At 39.4% G+C, this 18,445-nt stretch overlaps 1 protein-coding gene across 11 annotated transcripts in view; it reads right to left on the bottom strand.

The window, feature by feature from the left end:
• Positions 1-18,445, bottom strand: part of PPFIBP1 (PPFIA binding protein 1) — a 177,470-nt gene that overhangs the window by 60,493 nt on the left and 98,532 nt on the right. For all 11 annotated transcript variants that reach the window (XM_058743246.1, XM_058743245.1, XM_058743253.1 and 8 more), the window contains one exon: positions 2,590-2,688. In XM_058743246.1, the coding sequence (XP_058599229.1) occupies positions 2,590-2,653 (64 nt within the window). In that variant the 5' untranslated portion in view covers positions 2,654-2,688. The remainder of the gene's footprint in view (positions 1-2,589; positions 2,689-18,445) is intronic.

The following is an 18,445-nucleotide window of genomic DNA, read 5'->3' on the forward strand; positions in this document are numbered from 1 at the left end:
TTAATCTAAAGGTCTTCTAATTGGAAGAAAACTGTGAACCAATGTGTAAATTCTCTCTCCAGTGGCTATACAGCTTGATCAATTCCAACGGTAGGGAGAGGAATTCTCTTTCAGTTAGTCCATCCCACCAACATTGCTTAATACTGGACCAAATGATTTGGACCCAAACCTGCGTTGAACCACAATAATGGTAACCATTGATATGCTAGGCCCACTGCTAAATGCTTCACATAACCCTCTGAATCAATCTCCTCCAGAACCATGTAAGGCTGAGAAGAGAATCCAGAAAAATATAAATTGAGGAGAGTCTGTCAGGGAAATGGAGGAACAGGAAAGCATTAAAAAGTCCTATTCCAGGGGCGCCTGGGTGGCTCAGTCGGTTAAGCGTCCGACTTCGGCTCAGGTCACAATCTCGCGGTATGTGAGTTCGAGCCCCGCATTGGGCTCTGTGCTGACTGCTCAGAGCCTGGAGCCCGTTTCAGATTCTGTGCCTCCCTCTCTCTCTGACCCTCCCCCGTTCATGCTCTGTCTCTCGTCTCTCTCTATCTCAAAAATAAATAAATGTTAAAAAAAAAAAATTAAAAAAAAAAAAAAGTCCTATTCCAGCAGTTTTAAGCATTAGGATCACCTGATTAATATTATTAAAAACAGATGTGCCCACACTGACCCTCCATTCTGTTAAGTCTCCATCACAAAACAGGTGGGGATGGGGGAGAGATGCATATTTAGAAAAACTCCTCAAATATTTGTAGTCTTATCTCCCCCCTCCCTCCTACCTGAGGAGGAGAACTACCAATGTTAATTTGAGAACATAAACCAGGTTCTACCCACAAAGCTACTTGACGGACTCACTGTGAGGTAGGACCTGGGAAATTTGATTTTCTTAAGAACGCTAATGTTGGTTCTCAAGCCCTGCCAGGGCTAAGGTACAAACACATTCATCTAGTGGAGTATGTAAAATATAAAGCCTCAACTACTGTCCTAGAAATACCACTTCTCTTGACTTGAGTTCTACTAAGAGTATAAGGTTATAACCTCTGGTAACAGTTTACAAATGGTTCTGGTTATATTTTTTGAAGTTGTGACAGAGAAAGACATCTAGCAGTCCTTCAACTGTTTGACAGTATATATCATGCCCTGAGCAAGAATATACTTTTCTAGGTTAAACTTAACCAGTTCCTTCCTTGCCAGATGTGACTGTCAAACTCTTTACCTTCGTGGTCACCTCCTCCTCTAGGTAAGGTTTACCAATAACCTCTTTGAAACTGATATTCCAAGCACTGAATACAGTATTCAAGATGTAGTCTAATCTACAAAGGAGGTCAACATGAAATCTGGTCTCCGGGATATACAAAGGAGGCCAAAGTGTGACCTGCCACTTCCCTCAAGAGAAGACCCTCTGACAAGAAAACACCTTTGGTTTCTCTGAACCACTAAAACAGAGCAGGGTCAAATTTATGTCCAGAAAAGTAAGCAACAGGGGCCAAGACAGCTCGAACTAAGAAGCAGTAGAAGCCAAATTCCACCTTGATCCTGACCTACCTACCCACTTGCCCATTCAACCTTCTCTTCATTACACTAAGTTCCTAAATACATAAATGTATTTCTCCTGTGACAAAATACAAAATGTGACATGAGACCTTAGGTAGCCACTACCCCTGGAAGACCACAAGGGACTGAAAGGGTTCACCTGCTAGTCAGTCTCCTTGGTCATGAAGAGAAAACAAGGAGGCAATGGTCTACACTGTTTTTGCTCCATCTCCATAATAGAGAATTGCTGAAGGTTCTTAACAAGGGAGTAATACAACCAGATGTGTGTTTCATAAAGGACATTCTGGTGGTCCAGAAAATGACGGACTAGAGCGAGAAAGCAAGAGCCTCAAGAACATCAAGTGTGAGGGTTACTTGGATAAAGCCAGACAGTGGTAAGCACAGACAAGACAGGTTTTAGAGAGGATAAAAGGGAACGGCAGAAAAGAGGTAGAATGGATAGAACTTGACTTAAATAGGGACAATGAGGGACAAAGGTCTAGAATGACTTAAATTTCTATTTAGGAGACTGTGTGGATGGAAGGTTATGAAATTAGACAAGATAAAGACTACTAGAGGGGCTTCTGAGGAAAGATAATGAGCTCAAAGTTGTACATGATGACACGGATATGCATATAGGCTATTTCAAAGGAGTACCTGATTGGCAGTTAGAGACCTGAAGCTTAGCAGAGAACTGAGAAAGCAAATACAAAGTGAGAGTCATTGGTGGGAAAGTGATCAGGGAACAGATCAGAACATCCGTGGATACAGGATAGAGCATTATCCCCCAAAGTGTGGTCCACAGACTACCTGCACAGGAATCACATGAGATGCTGTTTCTTTATCCTTGAGTCAGAAACCAAGGATGGAAATGGAATTTGGCATTTTAAAATCAAATGTGTAAAATGGAGAAGAGGGACCAAGATGCAACTATGTGGAATCTAAAGGCAGCCAATACATGAAAATAAGCAAGTGGAAAGGGAATAAAAGTGTTGTAATGAAAAAGCCAAGAGCGCAGAGTCAATGTGGTGACGCCACCGTGCAGAGGACGCAGATTACCTGCTATAATCCCGTCCATCTGCTCCAGCGCCGCAGCCAGCATGTCACTTGCATCACTCATCATGTTGTTATCTGTCAAGGGCAAATTCCAACCTAGAGCTGAAAAAGCAATGATGTCGCCATTACATCCTTTACGTGACACGTGCTTCCTGGAGGGTATGGTAACTCAACTTCAAATTGCAATCCCACCTAGATGTCAAACACGGAGAGAGAGCTTCTGAAATGGCAGAGCTGAATGACCTGGCTCGCTTAACATGCTGTGGCCCACCATCTACCGTCCTGCAAGAGCACATGCTCCATTAGGTAATAAAATAAGGAAGTTTCAGTTCTTGCACTCAAGGTGTTTAACAGCCAGTAGAATGGTTTCCATGCTATACTCTACAGAGCTCTAAGTCTCAATGAAAAGCATTGAAGATACTGATGGAAACTTCCTGAGGGGCCATCAGCAATGCTCAGTGGACAGATTTTTTTCTCCCTGCACCAGCGCCACCCAATTTCTGCTCTTCCAATTTTGGCTCCCCGCCCCCCACCCCCCGTCTCGTAAGACGTGCCTACAAGAAGAGTTTATTAGCATATACACTAAACACACTTGCACACACCTACTGGGATTTTGTAATATAACAACAGCTACCATGTACTGAGTGCCTACAGTGGTCCCTATACATTTACATAAATTACTCATAATCCTTAATCATGACAACAACTCTATGAAATGAATAAACCTGTCTCCATTAGATAGATAATATCAAAGATGTCTGTTGATTTTTGCAACAGAAACACAGCCAATATAGAGCAAAGACCAGGTTTTAATCTAGGTCTTATATAATACATATTAAATTTCTGTTTATCTGAGTCTATCTGAAAAATAGGTTTATGCTGAAATTATGCCACAATCTACTCGTTCTTCTACCTGTGAAAAAATATAATTGAAATTATCTTGGAAAAAAATTTGATTAACAAGAAAAAGTCAAGACTATGTGATTTCCAATATTAATTAATGCACTTCAGATACTAGACTAAGCACCCATGTAAATTCTCCCAAAAGGCCTAAATAAAGCAATAATTATTTGTTTATCTGCAATAAATATTTATAAATGCTTATTCTCAACCTCTATACTTAACATGTAGTAGCAGCCTACTACTACATGTAAAATAGCTAATAAAAATGTATACAACATTGCAAATGTAGTATGTGATAAAAGGGAAAAATGGAGCAGGAAAAATGGAAAGGTGTGCAAATTAAATAGGGTAGTCTGAGAGAATGATGGATGCAAATGCCAAAGACGTCTTTAACAAATTAAAAGTAGTCATGTATAGGGGCTCCTAGGTGGTTCAGTCGGTTAAGCGTCCAACTTCAGCTCAGGTCGTAATCTCACAGTTCATGGGTTTCAAGCCCCGCATTGGGCTCTGGGCTGCCAGCTCAGAGCCTGGAGCCTGCTTCGGATTCTGTGTCTCCCTCTGTCTCTGCCCCTCCCCCGTTCTCATTCTGTCTCTGTCTCTCAAAAATATATAAATGAAAAAAAAATTAAAAAGAAAAGTAGTCATGAATAGATGGTCTAGTTCAATGGTATTTAAAGTACAGAATTTCTACAAATCAATTAAAAAAAGGAAGCAGGGTTGACACGAACAGACGTATAACAGGAAACACCTTCAGCTAATAAACATAGGAAGAGGCTTAATGTCATTAGTACAAGGAATTTTAGACAAACAATGTGATACCGTTTTATACCCAGTCAACTGGTTAAAAAAAACAACAACAAACTGACACTGCCAAGTATTACAGAAAATGTAGCCTCACAGAGTCCTTACGGAATGGCGGTGGGAATGTGAAATGGCTTAACAACTTTATGAATAACAGTTTGGCATTATCATCTACAATTAAATGCATTAATTTTCAATCTAACAATATTTACTCCGAAGTACATAATCATGAACATACAAAAATGTTCACAGGACTGAAAATGTGGACACAAACCAAATGTCCAACACAAGAGGAGATGAATAAACTGGTATATTTACACAATGGAATTACATACAGCTGTCAAAACAAAGTAATATATGTGTAGTATGATTAAATCTATATAGTATAATAGCAAATTATAAGTCTCCAATAAATTGAGCAAAATTTTTGTAAGTTAAAACAATACAAATATAAATAGATTTTAGAAATACATACAGATTCAACATAACTATACAAAAAGAAAAGAAGAAATGGCAACATGAAATTCAGGATGGTGGATGACTCAAGTCAGGGATATCGGGCGATAGAGGGGATAGACTGAGAAGAAGAGTTATATAGATGAATAAAGGTTACTGTCAAGTTTTTGAGTTAGGTAATAGCTTCAGAAGAGTGCTTGGTACATCATTAAAAGTGACAAAATGGCAATTTCACTTCTGATAATGTGGAATAGACTTTATTGGACAAACCTTCCCACAAATAGCAATACAAAACACTGGATAAAGTATAAAAACAGTTTTGAAGAAACTGGAGAGCAAACACAAGCTGGTAGAAACTGGAGGGAATTCAGCTCTTGAGTAAAGGGAACCATAATACATGAGATACACATTTATATATCTTTTTGGGATACAGAGTAGATCCTAGCTATCAAAATCTTATTGGCTCAAAGGAAAGAAGGGGGTAAACTTCTTAATACTAATTCATGGTAGGCTATGCTAAGAATATATGATATAATCCATTAAAATTACAAACTACAGAGATGTAAGTAAAAAGCCAACTGGGTTAGTGAAATGGAATACTAAGAAAATCGTCAATCCAAAAGTAGGGCAGTAATGGTGGGACAATAAACAGATGGGAGAAATAGAAATCAAATGGTAAGATGGTAGATTTAAATTCAATGATATAAATAATTACATTAAATATAAACAGAATGAACACTATTGAAAGCCAGAGATTATCAGACTGGCTAAAAAGAAAAAAGAAAAGAAAAAAAAAGACAAACCTAACTATATGCGGTTAATAGAGATATACTTTAAATATAAAGAAATATAAAGTAAAAGGATGAAAAATGAAGTATCATATATATATAGTAAGCCTAATAAAGCAGGAGTGACTATATTAATATAAGAAAAATAGCTTTCAACAAAGAAGTATCACTAGAAAGAGATATTTATAACGATGAGTCAATTCATCAGGAAGTCGTAACAATCACAAATATTTTTGCAACTAATAACAGAACTTCCAAATACATACGGCAGAACCCAACAAAATTAAAGAAGAATCACATAAATTAAGTCATTTGTATATGATGTAATTGTTGATATGGTTAGATGTAAGTGTACAGTCCTGTCCTTTTTGTTTGTCCCACCTGTCATTTGTTCTTCCTTTTCACCCCTCTTTTGGAATGGCAAAGGTAGGGGGAAAAAATCCAGTAATAACATAGAAGACTTGAACAATATAATCAACCATCCTTACCTAAATCAATTTATACTAAAAAAAAAAAAAATCAAAATGCAGAATATACATTCTTTTCAAATCCACTATATTCATCAGGATGGGCCATATATGCAAGGCCACAAAGTAAGTCTCAAAAAATTCCAGTTGGACTTCAAAGAACTACACAGAAGAGTTAAGAACAGCAAACTGAAGTGGGACTAATATTAAAATAGAATTTCCATATTTATTAAAATTCTGACTTGCCCATGGCTTGAGTTATTTTAGAGGCAGCCCAATTTAATGAGCATCTGTGTTGATAAAACTATGTCAACTTTCATGGCTGGGTAAAAGTATTTTTAAAAACAGTAAGGCTAAATAAAAAGGCTTCAGAAAATCCCCTGTTCTAAAAAGATCCTTACACACTTAATACAATATTACTCCCAATACAGTGGAAAATTACTCCACAATAAAAAAGACTGAACTACTGACACAAGCAACATTATGCTGAGCAAAAGCCAGAGATGAACAACTATGTACTACAAGATTTCTTTTATATGAATCAAGAACAAGCAGCAATCTACAGTGATAGAAAGTAAGACAACAGTTACTTGCAGGAAGTGGCAAATGATCGGGGGGGGGGGGTGGGGGGGGCAGGGGGGCATGGCCAGGGGGAGTTCCTGTTCAATATACTGATTGAGTGGTTGGTTACACAAGCTTATACGTTTGTCAAAACTCATCAAACTATACACTTTAAGATGTGTGCATTTCACTGTATGTAAATTTCATCTCAAATTTTAAAATTTGGTAAAGACTGTTATCAATTAAAAATGAAATTGTAGAGGGGCGGCTGGTTGCCTCAGTCAGTTAAGCACCTGACTCTTGGTTTCGGGTCAAGTCATGATCTCACGGTTTCTGAAATCAAGCCTCGAATCCAGCTCTGTGCTGACAGCGTGGAGCCTGCTTGGGAGTCTCTCTCTCCCTCTCTCTACCCCTCCCCCACTTTCTCTCTCAAAATAAACAAACATTAAAAAAATTTTTTTAATTAAAAAAATGAGACTGTAGTTTTAAAATGAACTAAATAAAAGGGTTAATGTAAAAAGCAAATGCATGGACTTATAATGATGTCATAAATCAAAGATAATGAATAATCCAATTATACACTTGAGGTCCAAAGTAAAAGACTCCGAATATCCAAGTCCCTTTGTTCTCATTCATTGCCTACCCAGAAACCTGCTGATTATAATTTGGTCTTGTGGGTCCACAAATCATTTAGATTAAAACTTCAACATCCAGGGGCGCCTGGGTGGCGCAGTCGGTTAAGCGTCCGACTTCAGCCAGGTCACGATCTCGCGGTCTGTGAGTTCGAGCCCCGCGTCAGGCTCTGGGCTGATGGCTCGGAGCCTGGAGCCTGTTTCGGATTCTGTGTCTCCCTCTCTCTCTGCCCCTCCCCCGTTCATGCTCTGTCTCTCTCTGTCCCAAAAATAAATAGAAAACATTGAAAAAAAAAATTAAAAAAACAAAAAAAACAAAAAAAACTTCAACATCCAATAATTTTCATATGATAGCAAATTCACTTCTGAACTCTAAAGAGCTATTAATGTACTTCTTTGAATGACTTGCTGAAGGGAAAAAAATACCAGAAAATATAACTACCACAACAAAGGAGTGGGGTTTGGGTTCAAGGTCATAGCTTAAACTTGGGAAAGCCCTATTTGTTGGGTGATTTAAACAGCGATCTTGGGGTGGGGTGGCTCAGCTGGTTAAGGGTCTGACTCTTGATTTTGGCTCAGGCCATGATCTCATTGTATGGAGCCCTGAGTCAGGCTCTGCGTTGACAGAACAGATTCTCTCCCCCCTCTCTCTGCCTCTCCCCTCCACCTCTCTCTCAAAATAAACATTAAAAAAACTAAAATAAACAAACAGATCAGCGCTATTTGCAGAAGTCCTTAGTCTAGTGGTTTCCTATTCCAATGGCTCAATAAAAATAAACTTAGAGAAGTCTTGGAAAAGCAATCTTCTGGGGATAACATTCATATATTAAAGGACACACACACAAAAAAGACTCAATAGAAAAGCATGTTCTGGGTATATTTCAAGCTTGGTCAGGACCCATTTAGAGTAGATTTGAATGGGATAAAATATTAAGGAAAGTTCCAGCAATGGGCGTGGTAGCTAAAGAGTTGGCAGAAAACCACATTTTGCTGGGTTGCTGACTGACTGATGTTTTAGGTCAGGCTCACTTCCCAGTCTCTCTGTGAAGAAGGAAAAAAAGACTAAGAAAATTAGTAAGTTTGTTCTAAACTTGGGTAAGAATGCCATTTATCCTAGCTTTCTCTGCTTTCCTTAGCTCAAATATTTAGGTTTGAAGAGAACTTCTAATTCATGCCCAGAGACAGATACAATTCACAGAGATCAAGACACTTAGAAGAAGAAATCCTTTATGTTAAGAGAATGTTTACAAACATTCCACTAGGCTGGTGGAGTGCCATATTATTATATAGTCATTATGAAAACAATATATATTTTCATATAAATTACTCATAGATTTCTCATCAATTTCTCTTCCCAAGATGCTCACTAGGGATGTTAATCAATTATACAATATTCCCAGTGTATGCAGCAATACAGTCTCAGCAAGGATAAAATGTCTTAAAAATGGAAAGACCGAGTAGTTCGGACTATCAGTGATTCCCAAGGTGTGGTTCCTGGACCAGCAGCAGCCTCACCTGCTCCTAGTTAGAATGCAAATCCTTGAGTCCACCCAAAACCTACTGAATGAGAAATTCGAGGAGGTTTTTACAGGCTGTGCAGGTGATTCTGATTCACACTCAATCACTGTGCTAGAGCATAAGAACCCGTCTTTCCTTTTGGGACAACAAGCTCCACCCAAGATGAGGTTGAACTGGCGACCAAGGTAAACAAGGGAAGAGCTCCTCTCCCCAGTCACTGCTTCTTTTGATCCAAAAATAACAGCTCTGAATAAACAATTCAGGTTTCAACCCGATAACTCTCCTTTTAAACTTCAACTATTAAGCCCTTATGCCTGTAACATTTTATGATTCTTATGCAATCCTCCTTGTTTTCTGGTTCTCTACTATGCATCTGTCATCACATACTTTCTCCTCCCCACTCTATTAGCCCAAATCCTTTTCACCTCCAATCTGCTCTAACATCCCTGTAAAATTAATTCAGAATCACTTGAAAAGGCAACAATGGTAAGAAGTGGAGGTCAAGGTGCCCAGGAAGTGCCAAAAACAGAAAGACTGGGGATGTTGGCAGTAGGGGTGATATCTAATGTTCAACATAATTTTTAAAATCTGTCAGGGGTGCCTGGGTGGCTCAGTTGGTTAAGCATCCAATTTCGGCTCAGGTCATGATTTCATGGTTTCTGAGATCAAGCCCACACTGGGCTCTGTGCTGACAGCTCAGAGCCTGGAGCCTGCTTTGGATTCTGTGTCTACCTCTTTCTCTGCCCCTCCCCCCACTCACACTCACACTCTCTCTCTCTCTCTCTCTCTCCCTCTCAATAATAAATAAACGTTAAAAAAAATGTTAATTTGTCAAACTCTAAAGTATAATATTGATGATATCATTGAAAATGTGAACACTGTATATTTGATGATATTAGAGGATTATTTTAGTTTTTAAGTTATAATAATTATTTTTAAGAGTTCTTACTTTTTTAGAAGTTATTAGCAAAATATTCACTGATAAAATATGACATCTGGAATTTGCTTTAAAATAATAAACAGGAAGGGAAGAAGGGTAAAGATATAAATGACACAAGATTAGTCAAGATTGTTGAAAGTGACTGATAAGTACATGCGATAACATCACACTATTCTCTCTACACTTTCATATACTTGAGATTTTCCATAATAAGATATTTACAATTTTTTCATCCATATCTGTAGACGATAGGATTTTCAAACACCCTTGACCATGATATGTTGTCTTAAATACTTTATTTTTCTGTCATGACCTCAAGCACACCAAGGTCTCACCAAATATTTACAAACCAAATAAGAAAATACTTATTTTAACCACCTGCATAAACAAAAACACACACTCAGAAAATGGGATGGCCTCTCACAGAGAGTTTGTGAGGCAGAGCATAAAAGTGCAAGTATTAATTAATGACTGTGCCTTAGTCAAAGTTACTTCTCTTGCTCACTAATATGAAGAGCCAAAAGATGATGGGGCCACATTGGTAAGTAAATAAATGAAACACCAAGGGAAAACAGGACAAGATAAAAGGAAACGAGCTTCTCAGCTCTATGATATTAATATTTAGGAATAACTACAAGGGAATTGATAAAAAGGTGAACACAATAAGCCAAGATCCTTTACTTCTTGAATAAAAGCATGTTGCTACTATTTGAAAAACTGATTGTACTAAATATCAGTAAATCTGAAGATCTTGTGAGAAGGTGGAAGACTGTCCCATTTCTCCTGATCGACTATCGTTAGCTATAATGACTGCAAGAAGAAGTTGTGAATTTGTCTAGGGTCACTCAAGAAGTAAGGTTTGAGCCCAAAACCCATGTTGTTCCCCATAGGTATTCATGAAAAGGCTAGTCAGCCCTGACTCAGACCACCAACCTTGACCCTTCTCACGGGCTTCCAAAGCAGATTACATACCTACCTCCAGCGTGTGCAGCCCTGACTGCCTAGCATGCTGCACAACATACCCGTCCCTGAACCTCCGTGCAGTCACGAGAGCTGTTCCCTCCCTGCTCGGACCGCCCTGTATGCCCTGGGACACTTAATCTCAAGATTCAGCTTGGGGATCCGTGCTGCCAAGGCCTTGTTGCCTCTCTCAGAGCAACCCGGGCATGAGTCCACAGAGCCCTAATTTTATAATATTTGCCTCCTCGACTAAGCTGTATATCCACAGTATCTCGTGTGGCAGACAGCAGGCTTCCAGCGTGGTGCCGTGTTCCAGCGACTCCTCAAACAGGTACGCTTCTGTCAAAATGACTCTAGCTCCTATATCCTGTTTGCAGCAAATAGTGTGACCTTCCTCGTAGCTGCATATGTCAAAAACCTATTTCCTCACCCTGACTCTTAAGAGAAATTTGGATAAATCTGATGGTTGCTATCACCTACAATCTTACAAAGTGAATTTTCACACTCTTCAAAACGTAGGTGAACCAAAGCCATTGTGCAACTTTGGGATGATGTTATTTCTAAGAGTTTGCAAACTGAGTTCCCAACAGGATGGAGGAGTATTAGGGGGCCTGAACAGGTTTTAACTTCTGACTTTTCTAGTACTCTAACCCTAACCCTCACGCATCTCTTCTTTTTAGCTTTTACAAACCCGGAGACTCATCTGTCTCCTAGTTTTCTGCCAGGTCTACCAACCTAGCCTTAGCTGGCAAGAAGTAAGCAATTCTGGGATATCGGAAATCCAGACTGATACCCTGCGGAGGGCAGGAGAGCTACTCAAAGCTCTAAAAGGGAGGGAAAAGACAAGCATGTTTTATACACTGTGGGTCATGACCCCTATAATCAGAAGGCGGTGAAATAAATTTAGCACATTGCAATCAACATTTGAATAAAATAGAAAACATCAAGAGTGTCCCACAAGAAGAAAAGGTTAAGTATTGTTTTGTGAAACTTTTGATTCAGTTATATATACACACATCTGTATGCAATAAATATTAACTGAAGGCCTACCATGTGCCAGGTACGAGCAAAAAAAGAAAAATACCTCTGCCTTTAGGTAGCTGACATTCCCATGGTTTCAGCATAATGGGGAAGGAGCTTGGGGGGCATGCATGCATATGTATTGCATCATGATAGAAGAAAGTATATCTTACACTAGGTCAAAAACACTTGAGAAAGACTGCTCTATAGTGCAACGACTTAAAATGTGGTCTGTGAACTGGTTCATTAACTGTCACCGGTCAACTATGAGTTAAGTTCAGAAACTAAGTATTTACAAAATCTTATAGCAACTGGACCTTGCTATGATATCCAATTATGTGATCATTTTGCTGGCCCACCCAATTTTTTAAAATTGAATTTTACAAAATCAATCCATGATGAATTGGAAATAAGAAAGAAAAAAAAAACAAAACACTGGTCCTTTACCAGAGATGGCTGGAGAAGCAGTGCTCTGGAGGACACATCGGGCAGGTGCCTTGGGAGAAAGTGTGTACCCAGTACTCGGATTGGAAACTGCAACCGTGGATCACAGAGAGAGAGAATAGGCAGCATGGGGAGCAAGAGAAACCCAACAACTGGGGAGCACCGTTCAGGTTCTCTCTGCACACATGTCACACGATGAAAGTAATTAAATGCCAAGCAGAAAACTGTTAGCATTGATGATGACATGTGCTTAAATTCGAAGTGAAACAGAAGAAGTGAAACAAAAACCATTTGGGTTGTGTAAAATTAATATCAGTGGCAGTCATATACTTGAACTTCTTTGTCTAATTACAATGCATCACAGCAGGGGCGCCTGGGTGGCTTAGTTGGTTAAGCATTCGACTCTAGATTTCAGCTCAGGTCATGATCTCACGGTTCATGGGTTTGAGCCCCGCATCGGGTTCTGTGCTGACACTATGGACCCTGCTTGGGATTGTCTCTCTTCCTCCCTCTCCGCCTTTCCCATGCTCACTCTCTCTGTCTCTCAAAAATAAACATTTAAAAAAATACAGAATGATATTCTTATGATGCATCACAGCAGCAAAACACGTTTAATTTCTGATCCAGTTGGTTTTAATTATAGCAATAAAGGCTACATAGTTCATGCTAAAACTTCATAGTCTGTCACTAATACTACATGGCCAAAAATGTACTGTATTTAAAAATGAAAGAATCCCGCCAGCATACCAAATGGATTGGGGAGAATGGTAAAAATTGTGGGCCAGGGAACAGTTTTGTGGAGGAATAAGACTCTATAATAATTTAAAAAACTAAACTGCCTAGTGGATAATTTCTGTTGGTTTTATTTCAATGAGGAGTTAGTTACACTGTTGGCTGTACAGTAAGCGGAAGGTCATCTTTTTCTTTAATAGCATATATGTCTCTGGCCATAACAGACAAGTCTTCAGCTCCTGGAGGAAAAAAATCCAAGCCAGAGCCATTTGTGAAACCAATACTGTACTGTGTATTAACTAACTAAAATCAAAAAAATTATTGTAAAAGAAGAAAAACAGAGCCCTGAAATGATATAGCTGAAAGTACAAAATACATTCTTAACACTGTTGTTCACTATTAAAATATTAAAAAGACATGAAAATTTTGTACAATTAATGAGTCCCCAATCAAGTATTAATTGATGGATGATACAATGTTTTGCAAACTATTTCTATTTCAGTTGTGAATGACTAGCACTAACTGCTGCAGTGGGAGATGTCTTAGGGGAGGGGTAAAGAGAATCAGGAAAGCGAGGCCAAAAATTATTTCCCAACACAAGAGCTGACAAACTATAGCCCATAAGCCAACTCAGGCCCACTACCTGTTTCTGTAAATAAAGTTTCATTGGAACAAAGTCACACTCATTCGTTCACATATCATCTGTGGCTACTTGCACGTTCAGCGGCAGAATGAGTAGTTGTAACTCACAAAGCCTAAAGTATTTACTATCCAGCCAAATGCAGGAAATGTCGGCGAACCCCTGCCCCAACCCATCCCATAGCCTCCTGACAATCCACAGAATCCTCTCCTATATGCACGTTCACCCACTGACTAAACAATATATATATTTTTTTCTTTTGTGTGAGAGAGCAGGGGAAGGGGAGAGGGAGAGAAAGAATCTTAGGAAGGCTCCATGTTCTGCGTGGAGCTGGACGCTGGGCTCAATCACATGACCCTGAGATCATGACCTGAGCCAAAATCGAGTCGGACGTTCAACTGACTGAGCCACCAAGATACCCTGAACAATATTTACTGAGTACCTATTACGTAAGTGATGAGGGTATAACAGTAAAGAAAAAGAAAAAAAGAAAATGGAGAAGAAAAAAGAGTAAAAGTTGTTATTCTAATGACAAGAAACTATAAGCAAATAGTTTAAATATACAGTAGATGATATGGTGATAAGTGAGTGATATGGGAAAACAAAGCAAAGGAGAATTAAGTTAACATTAACTTACTATGTATCGGTCACTGTTTTACATGCTCTTCATGTATTAATTCATTGAAACTTCTCAATAATCCTATTGACAAATATTTAGCCCTATTTTATAGGTTATAAAACTGAGCCACAGAAAGACACTCAAGTCATACAGCTAGAAGAAGGATGTGAGGCCAGACAGACCCAACTCTAGAGCCCATGTTCTTAATTATACATTGGGATGACTCTTTGTGCAGAAAGGGAATGACAGGGAGTCACAATTTTAATATGCTAATCAGGGAAGACCCCAATGATAAAATGATGCCGGGCAAAGCTTGTTAAGAGGTGAGGGGGAGGAGCCCTCGGTGGCTCAGTGGGTTGAGCATCTGAGTCTTGATTTGGGCTTAGGTCATGACCTCACAATTCATGAGATCGAGCCCCATGTCTGGCTCCCGTGCAACCTGCTTGGGATTCTCTGCCCCTCCCCAACTTGTTCTCTCGTTTCTCTCTCTCTCTCTCTTTCTCTCTCTCTCTCTCTCTCCCTCTCTCTCTCTTTCACAAAATAAATAAACTTAAAAAAAAAAAAAGAGGTGAGGGGGGAAAGTCACATGACTATATAGGAAGAGCTTCCATGTAGAAACAACCAACCAGTACAATGGCCAGAAGGGAGAACTTGATGTAGCTTCATGTAGTCTGTATAAGGGGAGAAGAGAAGTCACACAGTGAAATGCACAGGTCTTAACTGTACGGTTTGATGAGTTCTGATGAATGCACACACCTACATAACACACCCCCAATAAGATATCAACACTTTTATCACCTTGTGTGTGTTTTGATGGAAAAGCTAACACAATTTGGTACACTGCTTGGGAAAAAGAAAGGACTCAAGGGCTGTGGCCTACTCCAAAGAAGGATGGGGTGGCCATTTACCGAGGTGACTAACCTGCCTGCTCCCAACTCTGAGCATGACAAGTACTTCCTCTACCTATCAAAGGAAGGAAGCAAGAACTACTAAATCATCATCCATGGAGTCATCACCTGCTATCTTTTGCACTAAAGCCAAACAAAACACCAGCATCTTGTACATGAAAGCTATAGGTCATGGCAGAACACCCAAGCAAAATTCGTGACTATGGCATCAAATACTCCCATAGCACTCCTTTTGCATATATATATACTTCTATTGCCAGGTACCATATGGAACCATTAGTTGTCTCTGTGCTATACTTGGCAGGTAGGCTCACTTAACTAGGCCTGTGGAATAGAGTCTCTACTTGAGTGAGCTTTTTAAGAACTAAGGTCCTACTCTTAATAATTTCTACCAAGCTTAGCTCAGGATATAGTGCTCAGTAAAGATTCAATAAATAAATGAATAATCATTTATATCCACCAACACAAAACTATTCATTAATCACCATAAAGCATGCTATACTCTCCCTTGCTCGCTCGCTCTCTCTCTCTCTCTCTCTCTCTCTCTCCCCCCTATAGAGTGCTGCACAGGAAAGAATGGTACATTAATGGACTTATTTGGCAATTTTGTGTTTTAGATCATCAACCCAATTTTTTTTTCATTTTAATAAAAGTTCTGGTAACCCATACCTTTCAAGAGAGAATGTGCTATCTGTTGAATAACTAGGGCAAGGCTACCAAATGGCAAATATTAATCAGGATTTTTCATATTTTACTGTATACAGAACTAGTGCTTCAAAATGACATGAAAAAATGTATACATTCATTGATACACATACATGTTCATTCAAAGAGTATTTATCACATCCCCACCACATGCCAGAAACTACTGTTCCAAGCACTGAGGAGTTTTCATTCACATGAACACCCCCAATTTCTGCATTCACCATCCAATCAAGTCCATTTCACAGACCGGTTAAGTGAGCCCACCCACCAGAGACATACCTTTTTCCCTAGCCAAGTACGGCATCTGAATTATTTTCTAGTGCCAACCCCAAACTTGGACATTCTAAATGACTGGGGTAACATGGTGCTTGCTTAAGCTTTAAAAACAAGGCAAAGAAACAAGATACTTGGTTTTTATATTTTTGCTATTTTTATTCTGCATATGGAAAGTCTTTCTTTAAATTATCTTAATCTCAGGATGCCTCAAATTTTGCCTTGTGGTAAAAAGTAATATAGTATTGAGGCGCCTGGCTGGCTCAGTCGGTTAAGCAGCTACTTTGGCTGAGGTCATGATCCCATCACCGTTCGTGGGTTCAAGCCCTGTGTCAGGCTCTGTGCTGAAAGCTCAGCTTCAGAGTCTGTGTCTCCCTCTCTCTCTGCTCCTCCCCCACTTGCACTCTGTCTCTCAAAAATAAATAGAACGTGGGGCGCCTGGATGGCGCAGTCGGTTAAGCGTCCGACTTCAGCCAGGTCACGATCTCGCGGTCCGTGAGTTCGAGCCCCGCGTCAGGCTCTGGGGCTGATGGCTCGGAGCCTGGAGCCTGCTTCCGATTCTGTGTCTCCCTCTCTCTCTGCCCCTCCCCCGTTCATGCTCTGTCTCTCTCTGTCCCAAAAATAAATAAAAAACGTTGAAAAAAAAAATTAAAAAAAAAAAAATAGAACGTTAAGATAAATTTTAAAAAAAGGTAATATAGTATCAAAAATGTATTTTTCCCCAAGAAACTCCTGGCTATGTCTCGAGTCAGCTGTAACCAGTGTTGCTAGAGAAAGCCCAGCTGGTTCCACTTCCAAAGCCTGCTATCTAACCGTGACTGGACACTTGGTGCTACTCATCAATCCCCGCATGCATCGTTAGTTCCCTCCCTATCACATTCTTCGTGATGGCTGTCTCCAAGAATCCCTACAAAATTCTCCCCTAGTCTATTCCTATTCCTGCCCACGCTTAAACTCAGTAGATTACTTCATACCCTACTTGACAGAGAATCCTAGGGAGCTCTCCTCTAAGTGTATACTTACTTGTCTGCTCCCATCTTCTGTCCTAAGAAAACTTGCCACCCTTATTCTTGATGTCATTCCAGCCTTTTTTTTTGAACAACTGCTCCCTCTTTCTCTTTCATCTTCAATTATTCCCTTCTGCTCAACCAATAAAATGTCAAAAATCTTCTGGACCTAAAAATCCTAGCCAAAACAAACCAGCAGAAAGCTCCCAAATCCTTCCCTTTGCCCTTCATAAGTTATAGATCTAGCTCTGACTCTTCACAATTACACCCCTGAAATGAGTGGTCCCCACATACTGCTTTCCCCTCTCCCCACTCCAGTCTGGCTGCCATCTACTCATCTCATAATTAAAAAAAAAAAAAAAAAAAATCCCCCAGGCAACAAAAGCAGAATTAAACCAGTGGGACTACATCAAGTGAAAAAGCTTTTGCACAGCAAAGGAACTCATCAATAATATTAAAAGGTAACCTACAGAATGGGAGAAAATATTTGTAAATCATATATCTGATAAGAGGTTAATACCCAAAATATATAAAGCTGAATAGCAAAAAAATAAAAATTAAAAAAATCAGATTTTAAAAATGGGCATTTATTCCAAAGAAGATATACAGATGGACAACAGGTGCATGAAAAGAAGCTCAAAATCACCAATCTTCAGGGAAATGAAAATCAAAACCACAATGAGATATCACTTCACATTTGTCAGAATGGCTAGAGTCAAAAAGACAAGAAGTAACAAATGCTGGTGAGGATATGGAGAGAAAGAAAACCCTTATGTACCTTTGGTGTGAATGTAAATTAGTGTGGCCACTATGGAAAACTGTGGAGGTTCCTCAAAAAATGAAAAACAAAGCTACCATATGATCCAGCAATCCCACTTCTATGTATCTATCCAAAGAAACTGAAAACATTAACTCAGAAAGACACATGCACCCTCATTCATGGTCACTGCAGCATTATTTGCAATAGCCAAGATAGGGAAACAACCTGAGTGTCCACTCACAGACAAATAGATAAAGCATGGGGAGCACCTAGACGGGTCGGTCAGTTAAGCATCCAACTCTTAATTTCAGCTCAAGTCATGATCTCATGGTTGTGAAACTGAGTGCTCTCCCTCTCCCTCTGCCCCCACCCCTGCTCACACATTCCCCCCACTTTCTAAAACACACACATACACACACACACACAAGAAAGCATGGTGCATACATACCTTGAGAACATCATGCTAAGTGAATGAAGTAAGTCAGACAAAGACAAGTATCATATGATCTGACTTCTATGTGAAATTCCAAAAAAAAAAAAACACCAAAAAACAAATAACAAAGCAAAACAAAAAACCAAACCCAACCTCATAGATACACAGAACAGATTGGAGACTGTCAGAGGTAAAGGGTTGAGGGGTGGACAAAATGGGGCCAAAGATACAAACTTCCAGTTACCAAATAAAGAAGTCATGGAAATGTAATGGACAGCATGGTGACTAGAAT

This window comes from Neofelis nebulosa, chromosome 8 (assembly GCF_028018385.1).
Source record: "Neofelis nebulosa isolate mNeoNeb1 chromosome 8, mNeoNeb1.pri, whole genome shotgun sequence".
NCBI classification, from domain to species: domain Eukaryota; kingdom Metazoa; phylum Chordata; class Mammalia; order Carnivora; family Felidae; genus Neofelis; species Neofelis nebulosa.